General features: G+C 43.4%; 2 protein-coding genes across 3 annotated transcripts in view; both read right to left on the minus strand.

The window, feature by feature from the left end:
- The window catches only part of LOC127600226 (CUB and sushi domain-containing protein 3-like), a 782730-nt gene that overhangs the window by 208898 nt on the left and 549128 nt on the right, over positions 1–24704 (minus strand). The gene's annotated exons all lie outside the window — the stretch shown is intronic.
- zgc:110410 (uncharacterized protein LOC553618 homolog) overlaps positions 1–24704 on the minus strand; it is a 188588-nt gene that overhangs the window by 160299 nt on the left and 3585 nt on the right. Inside the window, exons 4-11 of one of the 2 annotated variants that reach the window (XR_007962308.1) lie at positions 17835–17913; positions 14623–14676; positions 14237–14327; positions 14080–14117; positions 13400–13487; positions 11710–11799; positions 11347–11394; positions 10308–10534 (exon numbers count right to left, since the gene is read on the minus strand). Coding sequence is in view for 1 of the 2 variants with exons in the window: in XM_052064836.1 (XP_051920796.1) it covers positions 10382–10534; positions 11347–11394; positions 11710–11799; positions 13400–13487; positions 14080–14117; positions 14237–14327; positions 14623–14676; positions 17835–17913 (641 nt within the window). In the remaining variant the exon portion in view is untranslated. Of the gene's footprint in view, positions 1–10171; positions 10535–11346; positions 11395–11709; positions 11800–13399; positions 13488–14079; positions 14118–14236; positions 14328–14622; positions 14677–17834; positions 17914–24704 lie in introns of those variants that run through there. The other variant, XM_052064836.1, reaches the window with a different exon arrangement.

Below are 24704 nucleotides of genomic sequence, written 5' to 3' on the forward strand. Positions count from 1 at the left end.
GAAGATAATGGTGTGTTATCACGGGTTGAAGGTGAAGGAAAAGTGGTGAGATGTGGTACAAATGAGAGGGGAGGAGTGAGACAAAAAAAGCAGCTTCATGCTAAAATTTCTGGCTCATAAAAACTAATATGACTGTGCAACTCTTATTTAACCTGTCTGTATATTACTTTCAACAGGATGAGTTGGATGACACGGCCCTAGTTTGGAACAGCCATCTCATCAGGGCCTCAAAGAACATGAATGTCCCCAGTGGTCGGCCCAACGTGATGTATACGTTACCTGAACTTTATGGTACAAGGGACTTCCTCTCCAGTTCAACTGTGCAAAAGCCAGTGTGTCTTTCGTTTGACCATGCCTTCTGATCCAGATGTATTTGCATTGCGTGCTTTTTTAATGGCCCAGTCCGATCTAATGCCACCAAAAGAGCCATTTCAGGCTGTGAACCTGTAGTTACACCTCAGAGGCCCTCACCGCTACTCTTTAAGATAAGATAAGAAAACCTTTATTCGTCTCGCAATGGAGAAATTCCCAATTCACAGCAGCAAATTTATGAAAGGAAGAATATAAAATATACAAAATATAGGAGCTGCTGGAAAGGCAGCCACTCTTGCGGCGCCATTTTGAAGTCAAAATAACACAACACATAGGACAGACAGCCGTGCAATCTTCACCAATTTTCTGCATACACTTTATAAATGACAGCCATCTATGTTTTGCTTGGTGTTTAGACCAAACTATATTACGGCTCATCAACTTGTGTGAGAAGTAACATTTACATTACATTTACATTAGTAACAAATCTTTCTTTGCGAGATCTCGCAATCTTTCTTTGCGAGATCTCGCAAAGTTTTTTTTTCCCTTCCATGTCCCCTTAGGGGCTCCGTAACAATCTACCGGTTGATCACGATCGACGTAATGGGCACCCCTGATGTATTCCATATGCAAATCTCAAAAGGTCCTCCTAAAAATGGGGCACATGGAGCAGTGACTATAAGTCAATTAAATATGTTCAGTTATTGTTCATATATTATATTAATGCATGATCCATTTGAATCATTTTGACGTATTAAAGTGTCTTGTAAAAGTTCTTCAAGTGGCAGGACTTAATATGATATACTTTGACTTTACCGCTTGCGAGTTGAGGTATTTCTTGTCCAAAATTTTACAATTTCACAACAAGTAGCGCGGGGGTGTCAAACTCATTTCACATCGTGGGCCACATACGGCCTTGGTACTCTGCTATAAATAACCAAAACAATATGTCTTCCCTTTGTTTTGGTGTAAAGAAGCACAAGATCATTAGGAAAATGTTGACATTTAATAAAGCACCTTAGTGTTCCTTAAACAAATGTGAAATTTAGTTTTATCATTCACATATATGCATTGCAACTGATCCCACTGATTGTACAAAGGCACAAAACATTAACAAGTAATTGGTATTGGAAAATATAGTAATGCACAGATTAAACAAGAATTATAAAGGAATTTTTCAACCATTTACACATGCGCATACAAAATCTAAATGTAATCCCTGCCTACACCTTACAAACGAAGGAGAGTGCTATTAAACGTGTAAAGATCAAAGTATTCACATGTCCTTGATACTGTCTGCTGTGTTGCGTCTGTCTCAATGACAGACTGAGACTGCTGTTGTCTTCTTCGCCGATCAAAACAATGTTGTCTTCTACTCGGATCAAAATAGTGTGGCCCCTAGCGGATACTCCGTGAATTGCACCGTATTAAAAATATTCATTCTGTGTCTTATATGCATTTTCACTTTGAAATGATCCTGCGAGCCTGATCGAACCTCCTTGGGGGGCCAGTTCCGGTCCGTGGGCCGTATGTTTGACACCCCTGAAGTAGCGGATACAGTGCACTCCGCTTAATAGAACACCGGTTAATAGAGTAATCCGCTTAATAGAGCAAAAGGCTCTGGAACAGATTTGCCTAATGCAATTTCCTATAAAGATACTCCGCTTAGTAGAACAGATCTCCGCTTAATAGAACAGGCCGTAAGCAATGAACATTGTAAACTAGTGGTTTTCGAAGTGTAGCTATCGCGATACTGTACCACTATCGCGAGAAAACGCGGTAGTTCTAGCCGTATACAGTAACAGGTAGCACGCGTCACTCCACACATAGACACACGCACGTCACAATGGCTTCAACTTCATTCAAGAGACGAGAGAGAGACGAAGTGTAGCTATCGCGATACTGTACCACTATCGCGAGAAAACGCGGTAGTTCTAGCCATATACAGTAACAGGTAGCACGCGTCACTCCACACATAGACACACGCACGTCACAATGGCTTCAACTTCATTCAAGAGACGAGGGCTATCACCTGCGGATAAGAAGGACATACTCAGACGATACGATGCATTGCCGGATTCTCAGAAGGTACGCCCGCGGTTTCCAGGACTTCCCTCTTATCCAGCGCATTGAGAGGGAAGTCAACCGCAAAATTACGGACTCCTGTTTCCAGACAAAAGTAACAAAATTTTTCTCGTGATTTGAGATGTTTTGCTGAAGTTGATTAAAGTTGTTGTTTGATTAAAGATATGGACGTCCACAGTCGAAATATCTCTTCTAACTCGTCAGCAGGGGTTTTTCTGCGTGCATAACTTGGTCGTCGACGTGTCTGAAGGTGTACCTAATAAAGTGTCTCCGGTTAATAGAAACCCCGCTTAGTAGAACAGAAGCGCTTCGGCCCAATGGTGTTCTATTAAGCGGAGTGCACTGTATTACCTGTGAGATTAATCTTCCATTCTATATTCCATTTTGCTGATCTAAATTCACTACAGCCTGCTTTCACCAAATACATTTTTAGGAAGTTTTGAGTTATGCATCCCGAAGAACCCTGTTGAATAGCTGTTTTAGGGAATATGTGGAAGAAAAACGGTTGACATTTTGATCACAAAATCTGTTTTAGCAATTTGTTTGATATATCAGGTTTATTACTGTATATGTTTTATGTTCAATAAACAAACAAACCAACCAACCAACTTTAAGACTGCTTATGATACATTACAAGCTGTAACGGTGGTATTTGACGAAGACGAAACAACCCATGTATTTTTGTTGTGTTTATTATGTGTCATTTGTATCACGGGGGTGCACGGTGATCAGCTGGTTTGCACGCCGGCCTCACAGTGCAGAGGTCCAGGGTTCGACTGCAGCTCCGGCCTTCCTGTGTCATGTTCTCCCGGAGCCTGCGTGGGTTTTCTCCGGGTACTCCCGTTTGCTCCCACATTACAAAATGTGCTCTTAAATATTGGTATACAACCAAGTAATACAAATATAAACATAAGACACACTGTACTTCATACAAAAATTCCGACAAGTATTACGGGTCCCAAGCTGTTGAGCGACTGTCGTGGTAATTCGTGCACCCTGAACGGTCTATGAAGATATTTATCTGAAAATATATACACAGAAGGGAGACAATGAAACCATGACTTCTGCTGTTCACATCCAGTTTGCATTTGAGGCAAGACAGGAAGTCCGCCACGCAAACCACTGGATGTCGGCAACTCACAACAAAATCCCGTGGCAATCCATGTTTCCTCAGCAGCCTCAGGAAGTACATACTCTGCTGGGCCTTTTTTCAGGATGGAGTTCCTCCCACTTTATGTCTTGGGAGACTGATTCCCAGGAACTTGAAGGTCTGACAGTTGACGCAGGGCAGTTGGATAATTTGATGAAGTGGTGGCCAACCCGTGCCTCGCAAGCCGCATACTGTTCTTTGGCTGGTTCAATGCAGCTCCTGGGCTTTCACACGACAAGCGTTGGAAACGCCTCGGCGGTGGCAATGCCATTCAAACAACGGTGCTAAATACACAGTACGTACTACGTCAGCCTATCATCAATCCCTTTACTTGATTGACAAAGAGGGCAACCAATCAGATGACTGAATCACCACTCATGCGCAAACAACGGCGCTAGCGCAAAGCTAGTCAGCGAATTACCTCTGATGTCAAGGCAGGGGTGCCCAATACATCAATCGCATTTGACCGGGAGCCAGCGGAATGGTCCCAAGTCGACCGCAAGGGGTGGGAGGCGGAAATGGGGGGCGGGGGGGATTTGTGTGTTTGTTTCTTTAGCTTTCGTTCATGTTCAGGCCGTTCTGGCTGTTGCTCATCGTGGCGTGCGTGCATATGTTCGCCAGTGCATGGTTGGGCACACGCATGCGTGCATGCGTGCTTGCGCGTGCGCGCGAGGACTGGATGCCCACATGTATGTGGCTCTTTGCAGTAACACAGTAAATAAAATGGCTCTTTGTCTCTGGCTGGTTGGCCACCCTTGGTTTGAAACATATATCGGCCCTTAAACATTCATTCACTACTGATGCAGATGACATGCGGACCGCCACCTGGGTGGCATAGAGGTCAACTGGTTAGCATGTCCGCCTTGCAGTGCAGAGGTGCAGGGTTCGATTCCTGCTCTGGTCTTCCTGTGTGAAATTTGCATGCTCTGCCGATGCATGTGTGGGATTTCTCAGAGTACCCCAGTTTCCTTCCACATTCCCAAAACATGCATGGACGGTTAATGGAACACTCCAAATTGCCCCTAGGTGTTATTGTGAGCACAAATGTTTGTTCTTTGCGATTGGCTGGCAACCAATTCAAGGTGTCTCCTGCCTACTGCCTGAAGACAGCTGGGATGAGCTTCAGCACTTCTGCGACACTTGTGAGGATACGCGGATTACAAAAAGGATGGATGGATGGATTAAATGACATGTTTTCCATGATCTATGAATGGGCAACGTGGGACCGTATTGTTACAGATTTCATTGAGACTTACTTAATTGTACTGAAAATCAACTGAATGCTAAAATGAAAGTAACGAATGGGCTGATTTAATTTGTGTCACAAATTTCTATTCAATGATTTGTTCTGTTTTGATGTGAGGTGGTGTGAATTTTGTTGTCACTTACCTACATCGTGTAACTTTTTTTAAGTCTAAGGTTTTGGACAGGTGTGAAGACTGCTATGACCACCATCTGCACAGCTGATATTGCTCACTGTGGTCCAAGGGATGCTCAGGGAGTTTGTGTGAATGCTCACCCTGTGGAAAATTAGAGGGAACATTGGTCATTAGTATAATACTCATCTTCATCAATCAGGATTATTTAACTATTATCGAAGTGGTCATCTGGTTCAAGATTATTTTCAGGATCAAAGATTTTATGTTCAACATATTCAAAGGTTTTTAAACGTATTATTTCAGTATGTGCATTAGCAGTTTCTTCTGTGTTTCTAAGATTTCCTGCTCTGGTATGGCGTTAAACTAGTCTCTCAACATGCTGCTTAGTGATACTGGAGATGCTGCTGCTGTCATGGCTTGCTAGTACAGGGATGAATTATTACGTGTATCATAACGTAATCAGGCAATTTCTCCTCTGTAATTTGTCACAATTCAATTTTGGCATCAGTTCCCTTGTGTCTAATGGCTGCTTCGAAAACTCTCCGAGCTGTCCTTGGTCTGTCTTGTTTCAACCCATTTGCCATGGGTGACCGTGCCAGGGGTATAAAACCCCAGACAATTTAGCTCCTAGGATCATTGGGACACTCAAACCCCCCACCACAATAAGGTGACGGCTCCTGGACGGGTGTTTCCTTTGCTCAGAATATTGAAGAAACAAAATCTTAAAAATTCAGAATTTTTCAATTTTGAAAATTGTGTAACATGATGTAAAGTCAAGAGTCACATTTCAGTGTTTATTGTTGGAAAAATAGCACTGACTGTACATGCAGTTCTTTCAATAACTTGTAGCTTCCTGTCTGGGATGTGACTGAAAAATAAAATCATTAAATATCTGATAAACTGGGTTTGTGTGATAGATTCACAGTTGAATTGGCATATAAGTATTACATATCAGTCAATGTCATGATATATTGACTATTCTTTTTTTCTTCATTACTCTTCAAAATAAAGACCTAGAGGAAAAAGGCTGAATTTAGGTAGTTTTATTTTAAAATGTAATTTTTAACATCAAATAAGAGTTTTGAAAAATTATGAAAAAGTCAAATTAACTGATTAATTTAAAGATTAAGGAACTACTTTATAAAGATAATGTGCTTTGTAGGGCAGAGCGAGTCACAATGCGCATTTTATTATATCATATTATTATTATTCAGGATTTGTTTTACACATTTAAAGTAAGAACAAGAATTGAATTGATTAATAATAAAACTGCCCGGAGACAGCTGGGATAGGCTCCAGCACCCCCCGCGACCCTAGTGAGGATCAAGCGGTTAGGAAGATGAATGAATGAATGAATAATAAAAAAATCAATAAATCCCAACTACCAAGAAGAAAAGTACCATTCATAATATTTGGTCGTAAAGCCGCTTTTGTGATCCATATTAAGTTGTAATTGTGGCACAAATCAAAAGACATACTGTAGCCTCTGCCAACAGCACTCAGAATGATGGGGTCATTGTTTGCTTCCTGAGTTTTTTAATCGATATTAGCTTGAGTACAATTTCTACTGATATTGGTCAGGTGTCTATTGCGATAGTTTGTGAAATTGAACCATTGCCCAGCCTTAGTAACCCATATCCATAAACTTGCTCAATTCACTCATAACAAAAATAGGATGAAGTCTAAATAAAAAGCAACATTTTGATGACTTATTTGACTAGATAATGCTATTTTATTTGCCTTTTTTTTAATCCTGAACTTAAATTATCATCAGAAGAGGATAGTGCGAGCGTGGTTTTTTTCCCTCTCCCTACCCAGCGTTTTCCTTTCTGAATTCTGACTTTAATTTCCCCATTGTGGGACAAATAAAGGTATATCTTATTTTATCTTATTGCTTTGCTTATAGTTTACTTCTAACTCATGCATTTGCTGGCTTACAGCTATTTAGCATCGACACCACTTTGCATACAGCGATTGATGGCTCATTGTTATGTTTCAGTCTGGTTACCGTTGGTTTTGTTTCCTCATGTGTCCTTTTTGTTCCCACCAGTTCTCGTCATCAGTGTCCCTTGTGTTGAACCAATCAGCTCCCTCAACCCTTCGTGTCTTGTCCAGGTGTTTCTCCTTGTCTCGTCACTTTGCTAGTATTTAGTTCCCTGAGTTCTGTCAGTCTTTGTTGGGTCATTGTGAGCTGTGAATATGTCAGCATATGTGTGCTCCTGTCATGTTTTGTTTCCTGTCTTAGTTTTGTTTGTTCCTTGTGATTAGTGATGGTCAAATGAAGCCCCATGAAGCAATGAAGCTTTGCAGCCAATTGGTTTGCACATGTAGCCAAGCTTCATGGTGCATTATACTCTATGGCGCCATCAAGTGGTCCAGAAGCCCAACAGGTCAACAGTGTTAAGAATTCAATAACTATTTGCCGAAGACAAAGATATGAATGTGCTTGTGTTAGTAATTTAGTATGTGAACAAAATACAACAAATGCTAAGGATAATTTGTTATTCATTTTTATTTAGAAATGACAGTTTTCCCACAGTGGCTGGCTTTAAACGGTTTCTTTTTTTCGACAATATTTCACCAGCTTTAGAAAATATTCTTTCACAGGGCACAGATGAAGCTGGGGTGCAGAGAAATGCGAGTGCCAGTTTATATAAATTTGGGTAGGCATGGCCCAGTTTCATGGCTCTCCTAGCTCTCATGCAAGGCTCTATAATGCCTCAACATAGATGAGGTGTTATTGTTGTATACAAGTTCCCTTGCACACAACAGACACTTCACCTGTGAAATAACAATAGTTAGACAAAAGAACAAGCGAAAAGCTGCATTGTCACATTTATATTTATGTAGTTTTTCTCCCTTACCTTATTGGAAGCAATCAAATCAAAATATTCCCATACAGGGGAGGATCACCTTTTTCACGCAGGTTCCATCGCAAGCAACGGACAAGGCTCGAAAAAAGATTGCACTCGTTGCACTGTTGCGCACAGGTGTACCAAGTCCAGGAGCCTGAAAGCCACAAAATGTGAGATAACGCTTTTGTGTTTTGCAACTTATTTATACCGTATTCTGTAATGTGTTTGCAATGCGTCGGAACACTTACAAAGCGTTCATGCGAGTCAGCCAGCCGGCGAGGCTTCACACGTCATCATTTCCGGGTTTTGCCGAAATGAAGCGCGCCTCGATACAAGCTTTGTGGAAACGCCCATCCCATTACTCGACACAAGATTCGGAGCCTCGATCCATTTCGTCCCATCACTACTTGTGATTTCCAGGCATTTTTTTGAATACTTCGACTTAGTGTTTTTTCTCCTATGTGTATTTTTTGTTAAATACATTTTAGTCAATCCACCCTGCTCCTCCCTGCCTCCCTGCTTTTTGGGGTTCTACTCCGACTACCACTACGCAAAACGTGACAGAATGACCCAAACATAGTGGACCCCGCAGGACCAGACGCCTGGTCCCACTGAATCCGTTTCCTGTTCCCTGCGAGGCAAGTGTTTAGTCACCCTCCTTCCCTGTTTCCGGTGAGGCAAGGGTTGCCATCGCCCTCCGTCCCTGTTTCCGGCGAGGCAAGGGTTGCGTTGCCCTCCGTCCCTGTTCCCAGCGAGGCAAGGGTTGCCGTCGCCTGTTCCCGTTCCCAGTGAGGCAAGGGTTGCTGTCGGCCTCCGTTCCCGTCCCCGGCGAGGCAAGCGTTGCCGTCGCCTGTCCCCGTTCCCAGTGAGACAAGGGTTGCTGTCGCCCTCTGTTCCCGTCCCCGGCAAGGCAAGGGTTGCGCCGCGCCCTCCCGCCCGCCCGCCCTGTTTCCGCCGAGTCAAGCCACTGGGTGACTTTGGGAAATCTGGGATCCGTCCCTTGAGGGAGGGGTACTGTTATGTTTCTGTTACAGTTGGTTTTGTTTCCTCATGTGCCCTTTTTGTCCTCACCTGTTCTCGTCACCAGTGTCCCTTGTGTTGAACCAATTAGCTCCCTCAACCCTTTGTCTTGTCCAGGTGTTTCTCGTTGTCTCGTCACTTTGCTTGTATTTAGTTCCCTGAGTTCTGTCAGTCTTTGTTGGGTCATTGTGAGCTGTGAATATGTAAGCATATGTGTGGTTCTGTCATGTTTTGTTTCCTGTCTTCGTTTTGTTTGTTCCTTGTGATTTCCAGGCATTTTTTTTAGTACTACGACTTAGTGTTTTTTTCCCCCCATTGTACTCCTGTGTGTATTTTTTGTTAAATACATTTTGGTTAATCCACCCTGCTCCTCCCTGCTTCCCTGCGTTTTGGGGTACTAGTCCAACTACCACGACACAAAACGTGACATTCATTCAAATCATATCTCACTGTCACAAAAAGTGTGTTGAGCAGGGTTCTTTCTGGATAGGTGTGCATTTTATTTCATGAAACCATGACTGGATGGGATGATAAACACACATTTATTCCAAAAACAGATTCTCATTTAACGAGTTACTACCTCCAAGATGTGGGACGGTCTCTGGGGGGTAAGAAAATCATAATTGGCCCCAAAAGACCTGGCATCTGCACTCTATGCCCGATAGTCAATCTGACTCTGGGCATTAATATTCAATAGTACTGTTTTATTTCCAGTTCGAAATGGCTTTTTTTTTTTTTACTTGTTAAAGAGAAGGAGATGGCTCCATCAGCCTAGTCATTGATGTGGCGCTATGTTCCAATGTTGTCAATATGCGTTTCCCTGCCAAGTAGAAGTTAACATGACACCTTGCACCAAATGCACCATTGATCTAACTTGCAAATGGAAAAACTACAGCAAACATAAACTAGTTAGAAGTTAAAACAATTTGGTGCTTTACAATAAGTTCCAAAGGTAATATCATCATTGTGGATTGCCACAGAGCTCCCTGCAGATAAAGAGTGACCTTGAGGACCTGAGACCTATTTGATATGAACTTTGATGCAAGACAGGCTAAACTAAGATAAGATAACCTTTATTAGTCTCACAATACGGAAATAAGCATCATTTCAGGATCGATAGTGGACACGGGAAAAAAAAATAGCACATAAGGCACAGGATATGTGCCCTTCGTATATGCCACATGTGTCAAAGTCAAGGCCCGAGGGCCATATCTGGCCCGCAACATTATTTTATGTGGCCCACGGAAGCAAATCAAGCATGTCAAGTTCCATGATGCTTGCTAAAGTCTGAACCAAAATTTCAAATTGTCATATGTAATCCACAATAACAGTCATTATTCTTGATTTCTGATTTTAAGTTATTCATCAATTTGTTTTGCACTGTGTATGTAATATGTGGAGGGTTTTAAACATTTATACGGTTTCCCAAAATTCATAACGGCCCTCCAAGGGAAAACATAACTACAATGTGGCCTGCAGCAAAAATGAGTTTGACACCCAACTTACTTCTACTCATATGCTCAAGCATATATTGAGTATTAGTTTAGTTTATGAAAAGGCATCGTCAGGAAAACTAGCTATCAGCGGCAGATATTGATAAGTTTCAGCAAGAAAAGGAACAAGACAACAATGTCCAGGTAGAGGCTGAGAGCAGCAAACACATACTCCTCAGGAGAGACCTCATATTTTCTGTGTTTCCCACCCACGATGAGCTGGGTATCAAACACCAGGTACTGCAGAGATAGAGAGAGAGAGAATATGCTTCAACAGCAGCAGTGATGACAGGTCGTTTGTGTGATTAAAGAGATATTGTGCCGGCAAGGGGAAACAGTTGGAAAGAAATAAACAGAGCAGTAGTTCGAGCGGAGGTCTAATAGTCATAGTTGATGTTGCACAGGGGCGGCCTGGCGGTCCAGTGGTTAGGGTGTCGACCTCACAGTGCAGAGGTACCGGGTTCAATTCCAGCTTCGGCCTCCCCTGTGTGGAGTTTGAATGTTCTCTCCATTCTCCCCACATTCCAAAAACATGTATGGCATGCTGACTGAACGCTTAAAAAATTGTCCCTATGTGTGAGTTTGAGCGTGGTTGGTTGTTCATCTGTGTGTGACCTGCGCTTGGCTGGCAACCGGTTGAGGGTGTCTCCCACCTACTGCCCCGAAGACGGCTGGGATAGGCTCCAGCACGCCACCTCCCGCAACCCATGTGAGGATAAAGCGCAACGGAAAAATGGATGTTGCACAGCTGAAAGTAAGCCTGTTCGGTTCTATCAGCAGTGCAATTGCAAAGAGATGGCAGTGAAATTAACCCCCCCCACCCATTGTTAAGAGGTGTATGACTGAAATAAAAGGACACAAGGAAATCAGAGTCCATCTGTTTGCACTAACTACTCAAACTGGAAATGGAGGTATGCAACTTGGCCCTTGGATCAAATTTTGCATCTCATTCACACTGGTGACATTAATCTCTATTTGATGGTTATTTAGTTCACTTGGAAAGGTCAATGATGTGGAGCTTATTTCTTTCCTGACAGGTGCAGAGTACTCACCAAGGAAAACAGCAAGGTGCCCAGGCAGGCATAGGCAATGTAAGCAAACTGTTCAAAGACAAAATTGTCAGAGGAATTTTTAATTGCAAGAATAAAAATATTCTACAGCTGTGTCTCAGTACAAGTCCTTTTATCTGGAGTTTTGGCTCCAGATCATTTGCCTGATGAAAAATGGCTATCAATGCCAATTGTAATTATAAATAGCTGGCCTGATGCAAAGGAATGTGCTGTTGCTGTGGAGTAAACTGCTGTGTATCCTATAGGATGTTTTGTGAGAGATCAATGCAGCTTTTGTTGTTTTGTCTGTTTATTCCAGAAGTGTCTCACTGCTAACATGGATGCAAACATGCCTGCATCATTTACCTGCGATCGAAAGATTGCACAGAGCAGTCCAAAGGAAAAGAGAGTCCAGCCAAACACCCACAGGCTTCCACTTGCCATGGTGAAGTCATACTAGTGACACAGAGAGACAGACAGACAGGCAGAGAGAGAGAGGTGGGGGAAGAGAGAGAGAGACAGAGAGAAAAGTCACCAGACTTGAAAAATAAACAGCACTGTTGGCAGAACATCTTTCATTTATGCTCATTACCACAATAAAGGCCACTCAAGGTCATCGAATATTACAGCCAGGCTGCAAGGCATCCCAGATTACTGAGTGATGAGGACACATTGCAGTTCAACACGTGAAACTACTCACAATTATGGGTATAATGATCCTGGATAATTAATCAACCAGATGCAACACTGACAGAGGAAGGGAGGCAGCAATTTAGCCTGCCTGCCCTATTCAGAGAGACAGAAAAAGATGGCAGCTACCACAGGAGAATCACTATCCCTGATTACCCGACCTGAAAGTGCAAGATGAATATAAAGTGTAAAACAAAACTCACAAAAAAGTAACAAGATCTATCATAGTTAATCTTTTACATGCCTATTAAACTTGATTTGGTGCCTATTAATCAGTGGAATAGTGAGGATTCAAGCATTACTTAGAACACTGCTGACATTATCCATGTCTAACATGCCTAATTTTAATGTATTGGCAGGTCACGCTGCATCCTACAGATATTATGTCACTACTTGCACACATAATACAGTACTGCAGGGGTGCCCGTTACGTCGGTCGTGAACGACCGGTAGCTCTCGGACTGGTCCCAAGTCGATCACGAGGTGTTGCGAGGAGGAAAGAAATTAAACAAACATTTGTGTGTCTCAGTGTATATATTTTGTGTTAATGCACCCTAATCATCCTATCTGTCTCACTTTCTCAAAAAGTATAACAAAAAAAATACAGGTCATTTTTAACGTACGGTGGCACGTGACCTGCGTCACCAGATGTTCTTAGTGTTCAGCAGTCTGCAATTGCTGCTTGTGAACAGAGCTGTTGCGCTGTATCTTTTATTGTTATAATTATTCTCGTTCAGAGATTGTTTCATAAACAATTCACATATGGCACGGACAAAGAATGGGAATCTGGAGGGCTGAGAAAAGCATTTTAAAATGGAACGTGTGAGCTACGATAGTTAACAGGCTGTTGCTCATCATGTATGCGTGTGTATGTCCGTGCATGTGCGGGGTAAAGGGTCGATCGCGGTCCCTGCGGTACTGTACATCATGGCACACTTACATTTTACAATCCAGATCAGGATTTTCCACCTTAAACCCTAGGGTCGCGAACTGGCCTGAACTTTACCACGTAGTTGAAAAGCAACTTTTGTAACATGGACCCACCAATAAATAAACACATAAATAAATAAGGGGTGGGGATGCAGCAGGTATTGTAGATTAGCCTTTTTCAGGGTCACTGGGGGATTGCGTTGTGCCAGGAACAAGGTTGACACCTGATTGACGAATGCACTGGTTTTAACAGTAATAATTCTATTGCCAGGGGAGAGAGCTCATTGTGGTTTGAAGCTTTGCTGATGACTGCATGCTCAGTTTATCACTTTTAACTGCCATATCTTATCCCACTTATCCCTGAGTCAAGCCACTGCGGTTTTATGATGACAGACCTTCTGCTGCCAAGTGAAAATGAGTGTGTGATGCACCTCACCTTTGACTGCATTGCAAATACACTCAGCGAGAAGGACACAAACGCTGTCGCACCCACGGCCCACAGAACAGGTTCAGCTGAGAAGAACCTGCAGATAGCCAAATGAAACAAAAGGCGAATCTAGTTTGAGGGGCACCCCCATAGTTTCAGAACTGAGAAACATGTCCTGCATGCTTGTCGCATATAAATGTGATATTATTTCCTTTGTGTCTCAGCTAGAGATGGCGCCCACAAGACATGCAACATGATGTAATGCTCAGCCTCATTTTATATTAGTTTCCCTTACGACGGACTTCCATGAATATGATGATTGCAATGCATTATTCACATAAAGTCTTCAACTGAAACTGATCATCAAATCACTAATACATCACATTCTGTCTTTGAACCATGTGTTTCTTTATTCTGAAAGTACTTTCCCTGGCATTTTTACATGCTTTGTGTATTAAGCAAGTAGGTAGGAAATAAAATGAATGGAGGGTAGGAAAGGCGGCTGGGTATGTTTTTGTTTTGTTTTTAAATAATGAGTTTTTGAACTGTATTTCTTTATATGCTGTAGGTAAGCCTCAGGTCGATATCCTGGTTTGGTAGGTATAACGTAGATAGATCACATTTGCGCAGTACCGAGAAGATTTGCAGAAATACCAGCACGAGGCTGGAGAAGAAATGCAGGTACTCACACTGTGACTGATCCCAGCATCAAGCCCTCTGCAATAGTCTGTCACAAATGCGGAGGGAGAGAAAGAGATAAACATGTAAATAAGAGGAAAAAACAGCCAGTAAATGAGAGCAGGTGAGGTGAGGCTTTGATTTAATGGCTGCCTGTGTGCCACTCACAAACAAACCCAGGGTGATGAAATTGAGGGGGACCCGACGGCGAATGTTGTCACAGCAGGACAAGACCACAATGAGTACGGTCACCGTCGCCCTATTTCAAACGCAATATTGGGGCTACAGTATTGTAAACAGCAAATGAAGCGAGTACAAAGAGCCAAAAAATACAAACGAAATAGCACTAATGTTAAGCATGACTTTACACAAGGTGTGATTTATTCACAGCGGAGCATGCATTTTCATCTACTGGAACTCAGTGCCCTGACAACTCTGATTTACTTGTGTGTGTTTTTATGAGCAATATTTTCATTTATTTGACTTACCAACAAGAGAAATGTCGGTATCTAACGTGTTCAAACAATCTGAATAAATGTTTTTTGATGGCTTACATCATGGCATAGGAGAACCAGTTGTTGGTCCACGTCCATTCCTTTAGAGAATCCCTGTTATTTGGAGAAGAAAAATGTGGAGATGAAAGCTGCTTTTAATAGAGTTATTTCTTTGACAGAGACGCTAGAATCATCACATTAAATATTAACAGAGGACAGAGCATCATGCACATGGGAACTGAATGCAATTTATGAAAATAAATTACTATTGCAGCATTGCACTGTATCTATTATGCAACACATAAAGCTCAATAACAACTGCAAGCAAACATATAGGGAGACTTTCTATTTTGCACTCTACCAACTTCTACCTCATCTGTTTACTTCAAAAAGCTTCTTAACCAATATCCCTGTGGAAGGTTGTGACATGGGTCAAGAAAAAAATAAATTATGATGCACAAGTAAAAGGTGCAGATCCAAGATTATTTAGTAATCAAAGCAATACAAAATTCCCCCCCTCCTCCCCCAAATTTGCAACTGTCAACTTGTTTCCCACACTGGTTCTATTTCGTACCATATTAGATGAAACGTGTGGAGACGGACAAGGAAATTATGTGGACTTGCTTAAAAGTGAAAAACTATTTTACTTTTTGGTAGGCTTAATGATATTCCAGCAGACAAGTTTAGGTTGAATTAAATAGTCAGATAAAAATATAAAAAGGTAATAATGGTAACACCGTAATTTTAACTGGGAATGTTATTGAACCTAATTGCACGGCTGAAAAACCTATATTGCAGTTTAAATTGGGGGTAACTTAGATTTCTATTTATTTTTAAATCATATACTGCACAATATGTGTTACTGTATTCTGATTTGGAGTGCTGCCTCCAGGGAAACACCCGGCGGTTATATCACTTGCTAAAATATCAATAATCAATAAAAACCATGAAAAATTATCAACATGAAAGAGCTCTAAAGAATTTATTCTAAACAAATAAATACACAAATACATGATAGATTAAAATGTAAGAGCAATGTAAAATGTAAAAAGACATCCCCATGAAAGACTGAAAGTACAAAAAATAAGTAAAAGTAAATAAATAAATATTAGTTAAAAACTTTTAAAAAGTTAAGAAAGAAGATAAATATTCGTTCAAAGCCAGATCAAAAAGGCGGATCTTGAGCCTAGTTTTAAAAACATGAACAGTCTCTTCTGCTTGGCTATCGACGAAGGCGGACACTTTTTTTGCACTGCTCCTGCCCTCACCCCACCCTTTCCTTGCTCGCCACTTAGTCTTTGTGCTGTCTTTGTCTAACTTTTTCCTAGCCTCCTACCGTATTTTTCATCCGAAGAACTAACCATGGAATGAGTTGGCTGGTCTCTGGATGTAATCGACAAAATTTTTTTGACGAAAAGAGCAGGCAGAGGGGAGCCTGCTTGCCCTCCGGGGACACTTGCTGCCGGATACGCCCTGGATCCATGGAGAAAGTGGAGACCGGTGTGCCTGGCAGTACTGTCCGTGGAGGATGTGGAAGACATCTACATTATTGGCCTTCTGATAACAGGTATGCTGCTGTTTGGTGTTGGCAGCTTTCTGTTCTACCGTAAAATTCAACCGACGGGAGCGGCTCCTCTATTGGAAGTGAAGAAGCTGCCGGTTATTCTGGATGGCTTAGCGCGAATGTCCAACACTCAGACTCAAGCCATGACTGAGCTCAACCGCAATATTGTTGCGGTTTTGTAGCGACTCCGCGCGATCGACAACAACATGGAGAAGTTGGAATCCGCGCTGCGGAAAGAGTTTTCTGATTCGGGATGATCGGCGCCAGTGAAGAGATACAGACCACGGACTCAAGGCTGTCTGAAATTGTTGGCGGCCGTCCCTCCAAAACAAACAACGCTATTTGGCCTTTCCCCTGGATGGAAGTACGCATGGAATCTAGGGCCCCCACCATCACCTCCCTCCTTCTCGGCCATGGACTGATAAGGCGGGACTGTCTTCATGATGAGCAGACCTCGACGAAGCAGCTATGACCTGTACACGCATACACATACACAACTCGACAACCACTCACGCATACACATCCTTGTTATCACCGTCTTCATCGCTCCGATTCTTTTTCCCACGTGACGTGGTTCGATAATGTGGAGCGCAATGGTGACCGTGCAGCTGGTCATTTTCGGCCGCGTCCCACCCCCCCCCCCTTCCCATTTATAGGATAGTTCGAGCGTGGTTTTTCCTACCCAGCGTTTTCCTTTCTGAATTCTGATTGTAATTTCCCCATTGCGGGACAAATAAAGGATATCTTAATTCCCTGGAGGTTCTCTGACACGCTGTTCATACACAGAGGCCGTAAAACTGAGAAGATGCCATCCCTGCATGTGCATGACATGACTTTTGTAATGACATAAAGTTATTTTGGTCCAGAGGACCTCATAAGGGCTGTTCACACGGCAAGATTTGGTCCGGTGCTGCGCCGGGGCTGCCCCAGTAGAGCGTTCACATGTGCAAATTAGCTCCGGCATAGCCCTGGAAAAGAGCTTATACCGGAGCAAATATTTGACCCACCTCCCTGAGGTGCAAATGCTCGTTTGCGAAGCAGCACCGGTGTAAATTTGCACGTGTGAACGCAACTGTGTTAAATTTGCTCCAGAGTAAATGCCTGTGAAGAGTACGTATGGCGAGAATGCGTTGCTTTCGTGCTCTGTCGGACTTCCGTAATGTGTTTGTTTCATAATGACACAAGACTTGGCTACTAACATCTTTCCTTTTGTAGGAGACTGGACTGTCTCGGAGTTGTTGTTTGTTCACAACCCCCCGCCCCCCATAGAATTTATTTTGTGATTTCCTCTCTTGATTTTCTGTTTGGCGCATTAGTGTCTGCTTTTCTGAGTGTCATTGAAGTCATGGTTCATTTACGTTTTCTTGGGCGGTCACTCTCGAGCAGAAGGCACGGAGACCGACAAGGAGAAGGACGTGCCGGTCCAGTAGTCGCTTGAGTTGTGTATATACAGTACGTTTTAAAAAGAACCAACACGACAGCTTGTTTGTTTTCTGTCGTTTTGCTCCGCTGCAGAAACTGCCGTGTGAACGCAAGTGGGGCAGCCCCGACACTGTGCTCAGCGGCTTTGTACGTGTGAACGCTCCACACAATTTGCTGCGGTGCAAAATATATCACAACAAAATATATCGGTGCAGCGCCGGAGCAAATGTGTGCCGTGTGAACGGCCCTAAAGCTTGCGAGGTTTCATCAGGCAACGGTACCTCACCAGTACAGAAAAGCACAGATGATCCCAACAGTCACCAGCAGCTGAATCATCAAGGTCAGGTAGACTTTCCTTATGAAAGCTGGTGAGAAAGAGAGTGTGAGGATACTGTAAGGAGCAACTTTAATGAAATGTGCAAATCAGTGTTAGTAAGAAGGTTGGCATGCGTTTATAAAATGAATGTATACGTGCTACTCAGTAGAATACACTTTGTTCTGCATCTGACCAACCGGTGTTATATTTCAAAAGATTTGTATGTGTGGGAGGTGAAGAGCTGAGATAGATTACAGCAATGATCAGTGAAGCATTTCTACTTTTAACTTAATTTAGGAGGACTTTATGCTCTGCATGTGCTTGCATGGGTATTGTTTGGGTATTTTGGCTTCCTCTCACCTTCCAAAAACATACATGTTTGGTAAGAAGTTGTGACCAGATTGCAGTCTTAGAGCAATCGCCTCTAAGACTCCATTCAGCTTCCCCGAGAACGTCAAAAGATAAGTGATCAAATTATATGTGTGTACATACAATTGTGTGTACATGTCATTGATTAATATGCGCTGCAATGCGCTCAACTTTTGTTCCGAATCAGCTTTTATTACTAGTTACGACGTGACTCTCTTCTCATGCATTCCTGTAGTACTGTGCTAAACTGTGTGGGGGCTGAGCGTCAACAGCGGGGATGCTGGGGGTCCAGAAAGTTCATGGTAGGTTGTCCCAATGCATTGAAAGGAGACGAGTCATTGGATTAATGCTGGTTTTTGTCCCGCCCATGGACGCTCAGCATCTCTGGGAGTCTATGGGCAATGGGCGTGTATCGGCCGGCCAGGACGCTGAGCTTTTCTGCATGATGATTGGATGACCTGTCTGAGGCTGTATCTCTTTTTGATTGACAGCAAAATGAGCCAATCACCGATCTTTTGGTGTCGGCATTCGTGGTAGCATTTTTCAATTCTCATTCTGTTCCGAGTTGAAATGGAGACTTCTTAACATTTTAGCGACACTCTCTTTGTTGAAAACGACTAGTGACAGATTAATATTTTATTTCTGGTGGGTTTTATTGTAGTTGCTTGTGTTCGCAGAGTGATTTATATCACCACAGCTAAGACCCTGGGAAAGACGCTTTGTTGATTTGACAGAGTCACAGATCATTTTCTTGAAAAGGAACAGAGAGTAGAATTCACGTATAAATAAACAGACACATTTTAGGATGTAGGCCGAAATTGAGCTTCCCCTCCTTGACAGACCAGCATCCGCCACTGATATATATATATATATATAAAATCCTCATCTCACCCCTCGGGTGGTGTCCGTCCCTCATTCGGCTCGGGTCCTCTACCAGAGGCCAGGAAGCTTGAGGGTTCTGCGCAGTATCCTTGCTGTTCCCAGCACTGCACATTTCTGGACTGAGATGTCCGATATTGTTCCCGGGATCTGTTGCAGCCACTCATCTAGTTTGGGGGTCACTGCCCCGAGTGCTCCGACCTCCACAGGCACGACTGTCACCTTTATCTTCCAGGCTCTCTCCAGCTCCTCTCTGAGCCCTTGGTATTTCTCGAGTTTCTCATGTTCCTTCTTCCTGATGTTTCCATCACTTGGGACCGCTCCATCCACTACAACAGCTTTCCTCTGCCCTTTATCTATGATCACGATATCTGGTTGGTTCGCCATTACCATCTTGTCAGTCTGGATTTGGAAGTCCCACAGGATCTTCGCTCTGTCATTCACCACCACCTTCGGAGGTGTTTCCCATTTTGACCTTGGGGTTTCCAGTCCATACTCCGCACAGATGTTTCGGTAGACTATGCCAGCCACCTGGTTATGGCGTTCCATGTAGGCTTTCCCTGGCAGCATCTTGCACCCTGCGGTTATGTGTTGGATCGTCTCAGGTGCCTCTTTGCACAACCTACACCTTGGGTCTTGTCTGGTGTGGTATATCTGAGCCTCGATGGCTCTGAGGCCTCAAGGCCTGCTCCTGAGCAGCCAGGATGAGTGCCTCTGTGCTGTCCTTCAGGCCAGCCCTCTCTAGCCACTGATAGGAATTCTTGAGATCAGCCACTTCAGTTATGGTCCGGTGGTACATCCCGTGTAGGGGCTTGTCCTCCCATGATGGTCCCTCTTCCAGCGCCTCATCTTGTGTTCCCCATTGTCTGAGACATTCTCTGAGTACGTCATCCGTTGGAGCCTTCTCCTTGATGTATTCATGGAGCTTGGATGTTTCGTCCTGGACAGTGGCTCTCACACTCACTAGTCCCCGGCCTCCTTCCTTTCGGCTTGCGTACAGTCTCAGGGTGCTGGATTTGGGATGGAACCCTCCATGCATGGTTAGGAGCTTTCGGGTCTTAACGTCCGTGGTCTGAATCTCTTCCTTTGGCCACCTTATTATTCCTGCAGGGTATCTGATCACTGGCAGGGCATAGCTGTTTATTGCCTGGGTCTTATTCTTGCCATTGAGCTGGCTTCTTAGGACTTGCCTCACTCGCTGGAGGTATTTGGCCGTAGCCGCTTTCCTTGTTGCCAGTTCGAGGTTGCCATTGGCTTGTGGTATACCAAGGTACTTGTAGCTGTACTCAATGCCTGCTATTGTTCCCTCAGGGAGTGAGACCCCTTCAGTGCGGACTACCTTTCCTCTCTTAGTCACCATCCGACTACATTTCTCCAGCACGAATGACATCCCGATGTCGCTGCTGTAGATCTTGATTGTGTGGATCAGGGAGTCTATGTCCCTTTCGCTCTTAGCAAACAGCTACATGTCATCCTTGTAGAGGAGGTGACTGATCGTAGCTCCATTTCTGAGGCGGTATCCATGGCCTGTCTTGGTGATTACTTGGCTTAGGGGGTTCAGTCTTATGCAGAACAGCAGTGGGGAGAGTGCATCACCTTGGTATATGCCACATTTGATGGACACTTGGGTAAGTGGCTTGCCATTGGCTTCAAGTGTGGTTTTCCACATTCTCATCGAGTTCGCAACGAAGGCTCTTAGGGTCCTCCAAGCATTCAGTGATGCATGTATGTGGCATCGAGTCATAGGCTTTCTTGTAATCAATCCAGGCTGTGCACAGGTTGGTACGTCGGGACCTGCAGTCTTGTCCGACTGTTCTGTCAACCAGGAGCTGATGTTTGGCTCCTCTGGTATCTCTACCAATGCCCTTCTGCGCTTCGTTCCTGTATTGATCCATGTGTCCACTTATCTTAGCCGCAATGATGCCTGACATGAGCTTCCATGTTGTGGAGAGACAGGTTATTGGCCGATAGTTGGATGGGGCTGCACCCTTCAAGGGATCCTTCATGATCAGGATCGTTCGCCCTTCGGTTAGCCATTCTGGGTGAGTCCCATCCCTCAGCAGCTGGTTCATTTGTACTGCTAGGCGCTCATAGAGTGCTGTGAGTTTCTTTAGCCAGTAGGTGAGGACCATGTCCGGGCCTGGTGCTGTCCAGTTCTTCATATCTGAGACTCTTTCCTGTATGTCTGCCACTGTTATGGTAACTGGGTTCTGTTCAGGGAGGTTGCTGTGCTCCTCTCTCAGCTGTTATGTGCAACCTCCTTCTCCCATATGCCTTTCCAGTACCTTTCAGTTTCCAGTCTTGGTGGGTCAGCTCTATTCTTAGGACCCTGCCACTGAGCGTACACTTTCGCAGGTTGTGTTGCGAACAGCCTGTTTATTCGTCTGGCCTCATGCTCTTTCGTGTACCGCTTTAGGCGACTGGACAAGGCTTGGAGCCTTTGTTTGGCAGTTTCGAGTGCTTCAGGTATGGTCATCTGGATGTTCCTCTCGGGTATCGGCCTTTTCAGCACACCTCTCTGGGCCTCCATTAATTGACTCACATCTTTCCGGGCCGCCTTGATCTTAGCCTCCAACCGTCTTTTCCATGGTGGGTAACGTATCTCATGGCTTCCATGGTTGCTCTTATAGCCCAGAGTCTCCAGGATCACTGATGCTGAAGCGTATATCAGCTCATTGGTTTCTGTGATCGTTACTGTAGGGATCGTCCTCAGTGCTGCATTCACACTTTCTGAGTCTTTCAGATGGTACTTCACATAGCCGTTGTAATCGGTTTCTAGGCTTTCATTCTCGCCATGATCTTAGCTTTCAGGTCAGTTGCTGCCTCGCTCAGCATTTCATTCATTGGGGCTGGCCACCCAATCTCATCATCTGCATTCATTGGGGCTTGCCTCCCAATCTCTTGTATGACCCCCTCCTCTGATCCGGCAGCCTGGGGCCCTTCACCATGGAACCTGCGTTGTACCTCATCAATCTCAAGTTGTGACAGCAGTTGCCGTTTGTTGATGTTGGAACACTGAGCTACTAGTTGTTTCGCGGTCAACCGTGACTGTGGGTTTCGAAGTAACCATTTAGCCCACATTCTCTGCATGTAACCCCTCTGACTAGGGTTGCTTGAGTAGTAGCATTCCAACAGAGCCATGTTATCGCATCTCGCCCATCTCCGCTTTGTTCCAGTAGCCCATTTTTCATCAAGGTGCTCTGGTTCCCCAGCACCTGACGGAGACCTTGTTTGGCCGGGCGACGTCTGAGCCGGCATGTCATTCGTTTTATTGTCTCTCATCATTATATGAGGTAGGCATTAGCGTGAAGGATCTTGCCCAAGGACCCACACTGGATGGTGTTATGTGCTCATTTTGCCCCCAGCGGGATTCGAACCACCGTCTCCCGTATGCCAAACCGACCGGTAAGCCTTTGTACTTCCTGCTGACATTAGATAATGGAATACGCTTATCATTCAAGGAGATCATAGTAGACTGGACTGCATCTTATGCAATATTTGGGTCTTTGTTTGGAATGACCTTGGACCAGTTATGATTTTCTCGCTGGAAGGAACGTTGTGGTCTTATTTTTGAAATGTGAGTTGTTGATTTTATTTTTAATCAAAATAATTATGAAAAACAAGTATTTCATGGTCAATATCATTTATGATATAATTGTCTATTAACGTGGCTGTGTCAACTGTTATTCTACTAGGTTACTGGGAAAAGACTGTTGCTGTACATTACAGTATATTTATAAAGTTTTTTTTTATATGTCCATTTGGATTTTTAACAGGTCAATGTAAAAATCACATTTTTTAATCATTTGGGTAGCTAAGCATATCCATTTTATTTATTATTTTTTTTATAGAATGTATCAAGACATGATCCTGATGTTCTATAAACAAACGCAACTTAAAAACGCAAGCATGTGATGCTTTTTTAACATGTATTTCAATAGTTAAACATTCCATCACGTTCTCCATTGAGTATGTTGAGCTGTTGATTTTACTACATCTAAGAGACATCTAAGAGATGCATCTTGCACATCCCACCCTTTCTGTTTTCCATCTATTTTCCATTTCTATTTTCAATTTTTTTGTCACGTTGCGAGGTGGTGGTGGACCCCAAAAATCAGGGAGACAGGGTGGAGCAGGGTGGCTGACCAAAATGTATTTAACAAAAATGTAAATACACTGGACAAAGTAACTCAAAAACTCACTCAAAGTCCAACAAAACACAGGAAACCAAGTAGCAAACAAAACAAAGACTGAAAACAAAACATGTCACATGCGCATAGCAACAACAAGAGCGACAGTGACAGCAACAAACAAACAAACACAAACAATGACCCAACAATGAGTGGTGGAGTCCTTTTATCCAACTAATTACATAACGCCCAACAGGTGTGTAGCTGCAGAGGGAGCCCTACAGTGCCGCCTGATGGTCACAAACAGAAGCATGACAGTTTTTTGTTATTAGAAATGCTGTGATTATTTTGGAAAAAAAATGATTGTCTGGGTCCAACTTAGTCTCGGGATCGAATGCCTCGTGGTCAGCATATTCAAAGGTTTTGAAATCCATTTTTTTAGGTTATGGATTTACGATTGCAGTTGAGTGTAAGAGTTTTGTTGGTCAGGTGGTTGATTTACAGTTCATGCCGCATGATGGTGTTAAACTTGAACCTGTTGTGTATATTAAGTACTGGTGTGAGGGTAAAATATTAGTTTGTCATGCCGCAAGTTGGCATTGTCCTCTGTCACGTGCAGCTTTTAATGTTGGGGGTAATTATTCTTCTTATTTGATGCATGGCACCTGTTAAATCCTAATTTTTAGAGATGTTGGAGCCTTTTTAGTGTTTTGATCTCTGCACGATCCTTGTTCTGTCTTTGTATTTTTGAAGTTTAACCACAACTGGCCTAGGTCTAACTCTGCCGAATCTCACAGTGCGGTGAGGTGAGCTCTCTCATCTTGATCTTCTCTTGTAACTGCAACGTGAAGACTGCTTAATTGAAGACTCCAAATTGTCCATCGCTGTGAATGTTATGTGAATGGTTGTTTGTTAATTTGAGGGGAAGCTCAATTTCGGACTACATCATAAAATGTGTCAGTTTATTTAAACGTGAATTCTACTCTCTGTTCCTTTTCCAAAAAAAATGAGAAGGTTGTCTTCACCATAATATCGGTGATAGGTTCATTTCGCTGCCAATCAAAAAGAGATTCAGCCTCAGACATTCATCCATTTATCATGCAGAGAAGCTGAGCTTCCTGGCCAGCCTATAAACGCCCACTGTCCATAGACATCCAGAGACGTTGAGCGTCCGATGAGCGGGACAAAACAGCATTGATCAACTGACTCGTCTCGTTTCAATGCATTGGGACAACCTGCACTGAACTATCTAGACACCCAGCGTCTGCGCGGTAGACGCTCAGCATCCACACAATTTAAAGCACATTGAAGCTGCGGGAATGAATGATAATAGAGTCGCGTCGTAACTAGTAATAAGAAGCTGATTCAGGTCAAAAGTTGAGCGCGTTGTCGCACATATTTAGTCAATGATATGTCCACATAATTGCATGTACACACATATATTTGATCACTTTTTTTTATA

This window comes from Hippocampus zosterae, chromosome 5 (genome assembly GCF_025434085.1).
Source record: "Hippocampus zosterae strain Florida chromosome 5, ASM2543408v3, whole genome shotgun sequence".
NCBI classification, from domain to species: domain Eukaryota; kingdom Metazoa; phylum Chordata; class Actinopteri; order Syngnathiformes; family Syngnathidae; genus Hippocampus; species Hippocampus zosterae.